Source organism: Penaeus japonicus, unplaced genomic scaffold (assembly GCF_977035675.1).
Source record: "Penaeus japonicus unplaced genomic scaffold, GWHDUDI00000001_assembly GWHDUDI00000006, whole genome shotgun sequence".
NCBI lineage: Eukaryota > Metazoa > Arthropoda > Malacostraca > Decapoda > Penaeidae > Penaeus > Penaeus japonicus.
The window spans coordinates 40,346,877-40,359,376 of NW_028234408.1; the positions used below are offsets into that span (position 1 = coordinate 40,346,877).

Below are 12,500 nucleotides of genomic sequence, written 5' to 3' on the forward strand. Positions count from 1 at the left end.
GCTCGATGCTTGTCTGTGACTACCTTTCCACATATTCATTATAGTAATTGTTTAATTCTTGTTGTGAAATCAAGGTTTTGCATTTAGCCTATTAACATGGGGGTAGTTTTGGCTGTGTATAGACATTTTGCCAGGGTATTTTGAAATGAGTAGGCCTAATGCAGTGGGAATTTGTATACTGCAAGGGTGGCCAGCTGTGACGTGCGTGATCACCCAGACAAAGCCATGATTTGTCATCCATGTCACTGGTGGGAAAACCAGCCAGGCAAAGATGTGAATGTCATGTCATCCTTTGTTCAGGAGTTGATTCTTTGTATGATGTACTGGATATGGCAGTAATATGATTCCAAGTTTGTTTTTATGTTTATGTGTATTTGTTTGTTGATCAGAGATTGCTATACAGTACTTCAACAATAAGCAGACAAGGACATTGTATTATCCTTCCTGTGTATAGTCATGTCTTCAGAAGCTTTGAGAGTCTGTAGTCAGCTAGTGGTTGAATAGTCTATAGATGAAGACATCAATCCAAAGACCGGACAGTAAAATTGATCCATACCAATGAAGAGAAACAGCCTTAACCCATTCACACTGGGGCGATTCTAGCTTTGAATGGTCGTAATGCCGGGGTTTTCAAACGCATAAGCGTAACGCCTCAAGATTCTCAGGTGCACAAGCAGCGAGCTTGGGCTGCCCGCTCACTTACCCCGAGTGCCGGCCTTGCCCAGATATCTCGTCACTGGCATCTGACGCAAAAACCACGAAATGTGTCAGCACGTCATCCAGCGCGAATGGGTTAAGTGATCGGCTTGGAGTACACTCAAATAGAAAATGATATAGTGAGGTAAGGAACTTAGACACTGGTGGGATAGATTAAATCTGGTTCAGTCTTTTACAAGTACAGAAGTAACTGGTATAATATAACAAGACACTTTTTTTTTTTTGTGACATACAAACATAATAGGTATGATTTACAACCAATGAACTGGTAGGCAGGTGGACAAGGGAAAGGGAGAAGGATTAGAAGGCAAAGGCAAGGAAGGAGAGAGAGAGGGAGGGAGGGAGGGAGGAATACACAGTAAAAGAAACATGTATTTGTGAATATAATTGTTGATAGAAATGCAGTACGAATGTAGAAATTTACGGATCTGTTGGAATTGCCAGACTGTAGCACGTGTCTCTTAGTGACCTTCAGTTGAGGTAACCCAATACGGCACATGAGTGTGAGTGTGTGCATTAGTATTTGTGCATATCTCTGTCTCTCTCACTCCCTTCCTCCCTCCCTCCCTCCCTCCCTCCCTCCCTCCCTCCTACCTCCAATCCCTCCCTCCTCCTCCCTCCTCCCTCTCCTCCTCCTCCCTCCCTCCCTCCTCCCTCTCCTCTCTCTCTCTCTCTCTCTCTCTCTCTCTCTCTCTCTCTCTCTCTCTCTCTCTCTCTCTCTCTCTCTCTCTCTCTCCCTTTCTCTCTCTCTCTCTTTCTTTCTCTTTCTTCCCCTTTCTCCCTCCTTTCTTTCCTCCCTCTCACCCTTTTATTGACATTGTGTGGTGTCATAATACTTTGTAACTCGTATGAATATTGCTATGATTTACAGACGCATTAGTATATTGATAACTCTTGGAATGATTCGGTTTTGCAGCAAGCATTAATTTTTGTTTTGGCAGGGGACCACACAGATGAAGGGTTAGTAAAAGTCACTCTAAGCAGTGTGCAGTGGTGTTGATCACGTTTACCACTCACTGTTGTGCCTTTTTAGAGCCACAGGGTAGCACAGTTGTTAGCGTGCCGACCTCCCATCCACATGGTCGGCAGATCGAGCCCTGTCCAAGCTCATGAGTTTCTGCTGTAGTCTGGCAATCACCACCATGCCTGGGCAATATGGTGGGTGAGGACCAAGCTCGGATCGAGTCAAAACTCGTTGGCACACACTCACGAATTGGCACTCACTGACACAGGAAGGCTCGCCTCATTGCATATAAACCTGGCAGTGCATCTGCTTCGCAACCCTAGCTTATCCCTATGCTATTTAAGTCACCAAGGTTCTACTTGTGTTCATCTGGATCTTGTAATCATGTTAGAGCCTCTTTAAAGTGTAATGAAACTATTCCCTTCTTCATTGATTATTAACCCTTTGACAACGGTGCATCACACCTGTGTGACACAGCTAAATGCCAAATGACGGGGGCAACACACCAGTTTGATGTTCCCGTTGCAATATTGCATAGGCCTGGCATAGGGGGTTTGCACTTATTACCAGCCCGTTAGGATCGGGTTAAAGATGACGAGAACACCGATAGCATGGTTTATTTTTTCTTATTCTCTTTATTTATTTTTTTTTTATAGAGGTTACCCCCCTCTCTTTACATAGTTATTTTCCCAAAAGTTAACAAAACACACAGGTTTGATAGACACAATATTAGAAAATATCAGAAAATATTAGAAGATCTTATTTTTGTCATGGTTTTCATGGCAGTTTTGTTGAATTGGGGAAACATGATTTATATTTCTTGATCGTAAAACTTCCAAAAACTAGGAAGGGAGGGGGGCTTTCTTGAATTTAAAAATTTATGACAAAAAGATGTTAACCCGATAACATTGGGGTGGTTTTGACTCCACTTGGTCTTAACACCAGGTATTTCAATGTGTGCAGGCCTAACACCTTGAGCTATTCACCTGCTCTGGTTGAGGCTGTCATGTGGTGCTGCCCCCACATAATGTGATATCATGTCATCCATTGTTAACAGGTTAAAAATGTATATATCTCAAGCTTGTTAGTAAATTTTGCATATTTTGGCTCTGTTGAAGGCAGAGATGTTGGACTTGCAAAACACTTTTTTTTTTTTTTTTTTTTTTTTTTTTTTTTTTTTTAAGAAAATTTCCCCCCAAAGAAGGTTCATCCCATTTTATAAGTTGTGCTATAGTGGTCTTTTTGTGATTTTGATTAACCTATTAACAACGGACGACATGATATCACGTCATGTGGTGACAGTACTATCCACCGGGGACGCAATATCATGTCATGACTTTTTGTATGGCCAGCACGCAGCGAGTGGCTGTGGCTTAACCCATTCACGCCGGGCCAATTCCGGCTTTGTATGGTAAATAGCCTGAGGCATTAAGGCCACGCATATTAAAATCCCCTGGCGTTATAGTCCAGAGCAGAAACAACCCTGGCATATCTGATTAAGAAACTGCTAATAAAAGATTCTTAGCACGTTAGAATCATGGTCACAAAATTAAATGAAAGTTTTCCTCATGACTCTGTGTCATCTTTAATTAGAATACATCCCTGAGTATTCATAGCCTACTGTACTAATTTTCTTCCCTTTTTTCATTCCAGGTTGATGCTGGTATAGCCTTTGCTAATCGGAAATCAGAATACAAATTCATGTTTGACATCAAGACTCCAAAACGAATCTACTACTTATGCGCGGAGACAGAGCAAGAGATGAACAGATGGGTGGACTGTGTTTGTCAAGTATGTGGTCTGAAGATGTATCCCCAGCAGGAGGACTACCCTCTTCCGGCCTTGGAGCCTCTCACGGGTAACACTATCCCTGCGACACCCCCCGCCCCTGTCCGTGTCCTACCCTTGGACCAACCTCGTATAGACTCTCCACCCATCTCGCCCACGTCTCAGAGCTCTTCCATATCTGGCCCATACATACCCATAAGTGAATGCATCACTGGGAAGAGAACCCCAATTGCAAGTCCCAGTTTTCCCTTCAGTGACGACTTGCCCACCATTGTGTCCACAGAGAATCATCGCTCTAGCATACCCAATGAGATAGCTCCACCAGCCCCAACCATGTGTCTTGAAAGTCATCCACCTCTGACACAAGCACCACCAGCTCCTATGATTAATACAGGAGCAATACCACGTGAACCCTATGATGCACAACGGACAATAAGACCATCGGGGGCAACCTCAGAGGATACCCTGAGTGTTCAGTCACCGCTAGGGACAGAAGGAAGTAGTGTGTTTAGTGATGATGAATGGGCTCACACTCCTTCCACTGTAGAAGCAACATTTTTTAGTGACTCGGCTAGACCTACCGGAGGTTTACAGAATCCTAAGGAGTTGCCCTGGGACAGTCATGGCGCTACAGGAGGCAGTGGTGTTGCCAGTTTGCCAAGTGAAATGAAAGGTATGGTGATCTCTGAAGATGAGCAGCACCAGGGTGCAATTACTGCTCCCCCTAGGCCCCCAAAGCCAGCACATTTAACCGAGATCCCTCAACAGACCTATCAAAACTTGGACACTATCGTTAGAACAACCTTGATAAGAAAGAATAGTTCAAATGACAAAGTCAAGAATGGCTTGGCTGGATCACTTTCTTCTCATGATGGTAACATTGGATCTTCTGACCCAGAACCTTCCCCAGCTTCTGTCAGCAGTTCAGTGCCTCCGTCCACCCCACTCGATACTGAAGACCTGCATTCTGCCTTGAGGATGCAGCAACAAGAGACTGTGAGCCCACAGGCTGCAGATAGATTGAAGCAAAGACACGGTTACAATAACTTTGCTTCTCCTGTTCAAGGTCAAATATTTTCTTATGACATGCGTATTCATGACACAGGTGAAAAGCACGGGGAGCTGGATCCAAGGATCTCACCTGCAGGCATTTATTCAAACATACCGCAAGCCAACAAAAGTCCACAACATCCCCCAGCAGTTGATCGAGGTCTTAAACCTAGAAAGGCTGCTGATGGGAGCAGTGTTAGTTCAGAGCTGTCGCCACCTCCATCTGGTGGACCCCAAGAAATTCTGGGTGCCGTGGGTGGATCACCAGTGCCACCTGCATCAGCACCGCCCATGGTAGACAGAAATTTAAAGCCCATAAAGAATATACCTGATGCTGGAAACAAACCCATGTTTGTTCTTGACCCGGCCCCTCTCGGCCACAGAAAGCACGACCAACGAAAACCAAGAGCTGCTCCGTCTCCAACTCCTCCAACCATGCGCAATGGATGTAGTGGGAATGACAGTGGTGACGAAGCTGACAGACCTTCTACCCCGGGCAGCAGACGGAACTCCACCAATGCAGATGAACAGGTTGGTCCTACTGGTTGTTTGCTACAGAAAAGGGGCTTAAGAAATGTCTGGTTTATGGTAGATTATTGTGTTTTTAATTTATCAATCAAGTTTAGGTTTGTAGGAAAGGCAAGTATTGATGTTGAAATATGACAGGTAAAGATATTATTGTTGTACAAGAATTAGAAGTGAAACACAGATTGCATTCCAAGGCTTTCGATATTTAAGTTATTTTTATTGGAGATTTTGTTGTCTCTGCCTTCTAGAGGTAGTTCTGTGTGAAAATAAAATGGCAAGGTGTTATAAGTAAAGAAGCAGGAAATAGAGACCTTTGTTTTATAATGTAAACATCATTTGAATTTGATTGCCACTATTGGATATTGCAGTGAATTATATTGATGATAAGTGTTATAAGTACTTCATTGTATGACAGCTTTGTGATTGGACATAAACTGATATTGCAAATAGTTAATGCTTTTTTGCTGGCACTCCTAGATGTGATAAGAATATGAAAGAACATACAGAGTGAACTATAAAGATTATATAACTTATTTTGTTGCATGATGAATCTGCACCTTGCATGATTAAAGGTTGACTTTGTAAAATTTTTGTTCTGCTCATCATATTTTTGGACTTGATCCCTTGATTGGATTTATGTAATGGCAAAGTTATATTCTAAAAATTATACTCTTATTCCAAACTACTTCAGGAATAATAATGATAATAATAAGAATAATAAAAGATAATAATATTAATAATTTACAGACTATTTTGACTTGTCTGAGTATTTAGTGTGTTATTTTGGCAGATCAGTACATTTTGCAACTGTTATTTGCTGTAAGTGTAAATTGTTAACCCCTTGCAAATAGGCTAATGAATCACATGATACCCACAATGCCATGTCCTTTTTATGTGTCCAATTTTTAAAGAAAGTTTGTTTTGCCAAGCGAAAATAGCTGGTGTAAACTAAGACCAAAAATAATACACATTCATTATCAATTGACATTCTATGGGTTTGCATGAGTGTTGATGGGGGTTAATGGTATTTATATATATATATATATATATATATATATATTATAAAATGTTTATGTGTATATGTATATATATTTAAATTATGATTTAGTGAATCATACCTCGGTAGGACTCCTATTTTAATTTATAAGCTATTTCAAAGTTGTTAACAAAATGTTATGATTTTACTTTGAAAAAAATATCCATATAATTGTTTTTTAACCCAATCATGCCGGTCGATGTCCTATTGTGTTAACACAATGTTTCACTCCTTTCGGGTGACGTCCTAGAACAGGAAGATCTCGCCTTCAAAATGTATATTTTACATCATTGCATATGCACATAATCATAGGAGTTTCATTTGTATAGACACATTTTTACTCACTTGTGAAAATAATGTAAACAAACAAAAAAAATCACCCAATTATCAATTATTAGCGGTTATAGAGATGTAGCTCGGCATCGCACCAGGAGAGATCTCTAGCTTGTTAACTAGCCAGCAGGAGTGGCATTACGCGAATATAACCCCATTCACGATGGGGCAGTTATTTGCCTAATGCTGCTCCCGCCGTGAAGATAACAAACCTCCATGTTTAAGATCTTCCGAGGTGATGCCAAGCTGCTCCTCTCAGAGCACTTTTCATGCTACAGGATTCTGAGAGGTGTTTTTTGTATTCTACATTTTTTTGACAGGTCAACGACCTACATAAGTAACTATGTACTTCATGTATTTAGAGGTAGAGATCATGACAGGAGGTCATTTTACATGTCATCTGGTGCAAATGGGTCAATAGATGATTAAATGGTTAGATTCCCTTCCTTGAACCATAAGAGGATTAGAAAGGTACTCTTAATATATTAACCCTCTCTGAATGGGTGGTACACCACGGGTACCGCGCATTCAAGGCCCGTTCGCAGGGTGACGTCATACGGCTTTGTTTATTTAACTGATTTAGGCCTATGCATTCGAGAGCCCCGGCATTGTAACATGCAAGGCTGGAATGCCCCCGGCATGAGTGGGTTAATTTAAATACCTACATTCTTCAGCAGCATGTGTTGCATTAACTACTGCTTATGTTTCTATACTCATGGTTTATTTCCTTTTCTACTGATATTGTCCTGTGGCTTTCATACATGATATGTATTTCCTCTGTACCCTCCCAAATTACAAAGATATATTTAAGCATGAGTGGCTAATGTTTTTTTGGCATCAGGAACTAATGCATGCTTCTTCCCCTTTCTCTTGCTCGTTTCAGATTTTCTTTCCCTTGCAGAGTGCACGGCGTTCTCAACATGAGATCCAATACTTAGACTTGGACCTTCATCCAGAAGCCAAGCACAGTCCAAAGTCTATCAAGGCAAGTACGTTGAAGAATTGTGCAGGGGCTTCTGCTCCTTCTGTGGTGTACAATACAGTTGATTTCGTGAAGACAGAAGCCTTCAACAAGATGAGGATCAACGTAGAAGACTCTTATCGTAAGAACCAGTGATCGGCTGACTTATCAATAATGAGTAGTGCGAGTTGACTTTGTGGTAAAGCACAAAATGCAAAGACAAAGGAAAAGCCTTTTGAGGTGAAATAATCTTTTTATAAAATCATGTTTAGGTACCAAAGCAGCTTTCTGTAGGTGGTTTTATGGATACCCTTTGAAAGCTTTAGGACAGCCACTAACATGCACAGCACAATCTGCTTGGTCCTGCTGCTTCAGGAAGATGGCAAATAGCTGAAGTTTTGAACAACTTTATATGATGAACAATTGTTGATATACAATAGTTATTTATATGTTGAAGCTGTTGATGATTTACAATCATTATTGATAAGACGAATACTGTCACAAGGATAAGTGCAAAGTGTTATATATCAGTAATAGTTAAGAAATGGGCAGAGTGTACACTATGGGTTCAGGTCTATACCTCTGTCCATATGGACCACAACAATCACCAAAGCTGAAGTGTCAGTGCACAGTGTGTGCAGAATTTGTTTTTTGGGTCCAAGACAAAGTATTTAAGAGAACTATATAGTTGACTATTCCCTTCTGATATTATGCATGGGATATCAAAAGCTGTGATGGATCTACAAAATTTACAGGTCTCCAGTGGATGCCACATCCCCATTTAACCTTGTAAGCCATATTTTTATTTGACTATCCTGTTGATCTTTGTAGAGAAATAGGGTTGGTTCTATTTTTATTGCTTTGATTATTAATTACCATTATCCTAATAATGATTATGTGACAGTGTCACAGGTTTTGATATGAAAGACTAAAAGTGATCAGACTTGCTTTCTTTAATTTTAAAATGATATATTAGTAGTATTTGAACTGTCAGATTGGGATGCGAGTGTTCTCTTAGGCTTTCTTACTGCATCCTTAAATATGAGTATGTTTAGAATTGATTTTGACCTGAAGTTCAGCCAGTAGCACTTGGTTTTAACTTAACTTTAATCCTAAGTAGCAGCTCAAATATGGAACTGAGATTAAAGTCTTAAGTCCAGCACAAAATGCATGACTTTTTATAATGGCTTGCTTTTCCCCGGGGTCATCTTTATTTATTTATTTTTTTTATCATGGAGGATTTATAATGTGCCCTAAGATCAGCTCCTTTTGTACAATCAAAATATCATTTAAGCAGTTCTGCTTACAATTACGGCCCTGCACCCCCCAAATGAGTCTGAAGTCACCTGGTTTCTGCATTCTAAAAAGCATCAGCTGTCCGCTAACACCAGGAGGAAGTGAATCAGCTGATGGTTACCAAAGTGATGGAATGACAAGAAATGTATGAATTCTCAAGGTCAGTCTGAGATAAAAGAAGTGAAAGTTTTATTGTAAATAAAGAAAACTAAAGCAGTGTGCATTTAGAATCTACTCGAGAATCTAAAATTTGCTAGAGAGCAACTGAAGACTGTCAAAATTGTTATTCAATATCGTTTTGTATTGTTACCTTTCTAATTAATTCAGCTTTATTATGTAATATAAGAGATGAAATATACAATGTTTAAGGGGAGGGGATTATGTACAGTATTAAAGATTTGTGAAAATCAAATTGAGAAAATCTCCTTTCTTAGTGTCTGTATTGCCTTAACTGCACAGTGGAGCCATGCAACTGTTGACTCATTTGGTGATACTGGGTCACGTTGAACCTTGAGAGTTAATTTGGCCTTGCTGTCAGTGTGATATTTGGTCTCTTGTAATTGGCATAGAAAGAGACAGTTTATGTATCTAACGGGTGGACAGATTTCAGACATTGGCTCCTTGCTGTTCGGGCCGTGGAAATTAAACGTTTTTATTTCTAGCATGAGAACTTAAGAAGTGTGTTGGTTCCTGGGCCTGTGCTCAGGTAGCTCATTTTGGGTACTTGTTCTTAGTGATCCAACAAAGCAATTGGTTTTTAGGTATTAATGGTAAATGGCCAGACCTCGTTCATACCATCTGATGTACAGATATTTTAACATAGCTTATTTTGTTGGCTTTAAGGAGAATATTGAAAGGAAAAGATATCCCTCACCGTCCTTGCTAAACTGTCTTTCTCAACTTGTATACCAGTTTGGTAACTTGTGATTTGTACAGGAAAATTCATTGCCCAAACCTACTTTTTCAGTGCTGCCTCCAGGGCATTCACTTGATGAAACTCCCAGAGTTTGTAGTGATGACTGATCCAAGTGTGGCCTGATTAAGGATGCCTTCTTTCTCTTTAAGTGTATTACATATCTAATATATCTAATGTGGCTTGCATGAGGCTGTGGAGTAGTTGTCTGGCATCCCTCTGTGTAGTTGCCAGTGGGAGTAAATTTATTGTATATACTTTCCAAGATCATTTAGATTTTTAAAGATCTAGTTTGATCAGCAATGACTTCACACTTTGCCTTAAAAAACCTGTGAGTTTAGTGTAGATATGCATAACTTGACTTATAGCATAGTCTATAATTTCTCCCTGCCTCTCCTTAATATTATGGTGTAGCCCCTCACATTCAGTGTTATAGGGGTGTGGACTTGCTCGGACAGTTATGTCATAAGAGGCTACTGACCTTCCACCATTGATGACATGATATGAATAAAGATTTTCTTGTGGTGTAAAGGATGATAGCACTCTGGGACCTTAATCTTCGTCTTCAAAGGGGAGTTATTTATAAGCTGGTTGATGTTGAAGGCTGACCAACTTTGTTACACTCTCGGCAGCAGATGATTTGCGGAGCCCAATGGTGCATCACTGCAGAATTTTTGGAGTCCTGCGCTGACGGTGACATGTGCCCATTGAGAGCCGTGGTGACTGGTACAGCAAACTACTACGAGGACTTGGTGGTGGTGTGATGGCTACATTCTGCCTCAGCCTCTCAGGTGTTTTTTGTGTTTCATGTCTGTTAGTACAAGACACTTGCATTTGTTCTCTTCTCTCTACTCCATGGTCACATCTTGAAATTCTATATTTAAATTTCATTCTGAGATGTCTTCTCTTCTTTTCCAAACTTCCTTTGCTTTGTCTGGTTCTTCCTCTCCACTGGACCTCCTCCCTTCCTTTGTTACATGACTGAGAATAGTGTCTAATGTAGGTCCTCCTCTGGATTTCTGGATTACTGTGGCTTTGTAAGTATTGTATTTTTTTATTATTAAAATTATTATGATTACTGTTATTGATTGATGTAAGATTTAGGAAAGAAGGGTGAGAGAGAGGTGTGTTTGGGTGGCTGTCTTCTTGGGAGTGTTGGTAAGAAACATCTTGTTCGTCTTTGGTAAGAAAAAGTTTACTGTTGGAACGAAACCTTAATGTTTGATGGTCTTTACAGACAAAAGAGATCATCTTGGCCTGTTCGTGAGAGAGATGTATCAAAAGTTGGTAGTGCCTTGCTGTTGTTGGATTTTGTGATTGCAAAGTGATTGATAGGATTGACATTGCTGCTAGTGTGTTTTTACGGTGATTATCTCTGATGCTGAATATGATTATTGTTATGATTAGCTACGATGACAGCAGTTATCATTATTATTACAGTTATTTTTAGAATTATATTATTCTTTATTGTGAATATATTTTAATTGTTAAACTTACTTTTTCTATGATTACTGCTATTTTGATTATTATATTATATTGTCTTTGCTTATCATCCGCACTTTCAAATTTGTTATATTGTGTTTATCCTGTAATCCGTCTTCCCACATGAGTGGGTCGACAACAACCAGATAGATGATATTTGGTGTGTGTTATGGAGTTCTACACACAAGCTACACTCACCAGCTGTTAGTGTAGGTGGAAATTGACCCTTGTTAGAATTTGGTTTTGGAGATATACAAAATGTATTGTACAGATAAGTGTGTTCATAGACTTTTGGTTGACCAGGAGTGTTGACAAGTGCAATGTATATAGAGTTGACCCACTGCTTGTGTCTTCAGACTTTTTTATTATCATCATTATTATTATTATTATTATTATTATTATTATTATTATTTCTTGGCATAGATTTCTTTTATTTGTGTATAAAATAGAGATATAGAGTTTTTCCCTTCGTAATAAAGGGGAATACGAAGTCCATATCCCTGCTTGGAGATATCAATCCCATTCTAGTAAGCAAGAAAGGTTTTGTTTATGAATACCTAAATAGAAGACGTTTATTTGACATGTACAGTCATTATAGCAGTGTGGACATAAGCATTTCAAGTGTTACCAAAATAAGTATAGGGAGACAAAGGAAATACCACCATTCAAATCTTTTTGAGACATGGGAGGACCTTTTGTCTGCGGTCTAGCTCAGACTTGAACTTGGTGATAATTTAAGTAAAGTTGAGGTTTGTGAACCAACCTTCTCTATCTGTGATTACGCTGACAAAGCTAGCATAGGTAGGCTTTGCAGGAGCGTTGCTCTTGCCTTGTATAAAAATGTACATATATAGTAATGGAAAGCTTGGGGTTAATCTTCACACCAGTGGCTTCTTCGCACACCGTGTCCAGGACCTTCTTGCCTTAGGGGAAACTTTGGGGACGGATTTGTTTCTCCTCCTACACGACATGCATGTACATGCACGCATACACATACACCTACGTACACACACACCTACGCACACACACACCTACGCACACACACACCTACGCACACACACACACACACACACACACACGCACACACACACACACACACACACACACACACACACACACACACACACACACACACACACACACACACACACACACACACACACACACACACACACACACACACACACACACACACACATATATATGCATACAGACACATACATACAGACATCCCTCTCCCCTTCCCTCCCCTCCACCCGACACATGCATGTGCAACACAACATACACGGAGATAACTACTTACATGCAACTGAGCACCTTTATGTGTATACATACGATATAAGACTGATGCCTTCTCTTCTATCACCTTTTGTATCTATTCTGGATATTGTATTGTAAACCATTTTATCTACACAAAGCAGCGTAATGCACT

At 40.0% G+C, this 12,500-nt stretch overlaps 1 protein-coding gene across 2 annotated transcripts in view; it reads left to right on the forward strand.

Moving 5' to 3' along the window:
• dos (daughter of sevenless) overlaps nucleotides 1–12,500 on the forward strand; it is a 19,353-nt gene that overhangs the window by 6,149 nt on the left and 704 nt on the right. The window contains exons 3-4 of one of the 2 annotated variants that reach the window (XM_043005798.2): nucleotides 3,335–5,050; nucleotides 7,300–12,500. The exon at nucleotides 7,300–12,500 is cut by the window's right edge and continues 704 nt beyond it. In XM_043005798.2, the coding sequence (XP_042861732.1) occupies nucleotides 3,335–5,050; nucleotides 7,300–7,533 (1,950 nt within the window). In that variant the 3' untranslated portion in view covers nucleotides 7,534–12,500. The remainder of the gene's footprint in view (nucleotides 1–3,334; nucleotides 5,051–7,299) is intronic. The other variant, XM_043005799.2, reaches the window with a different exon arrangement.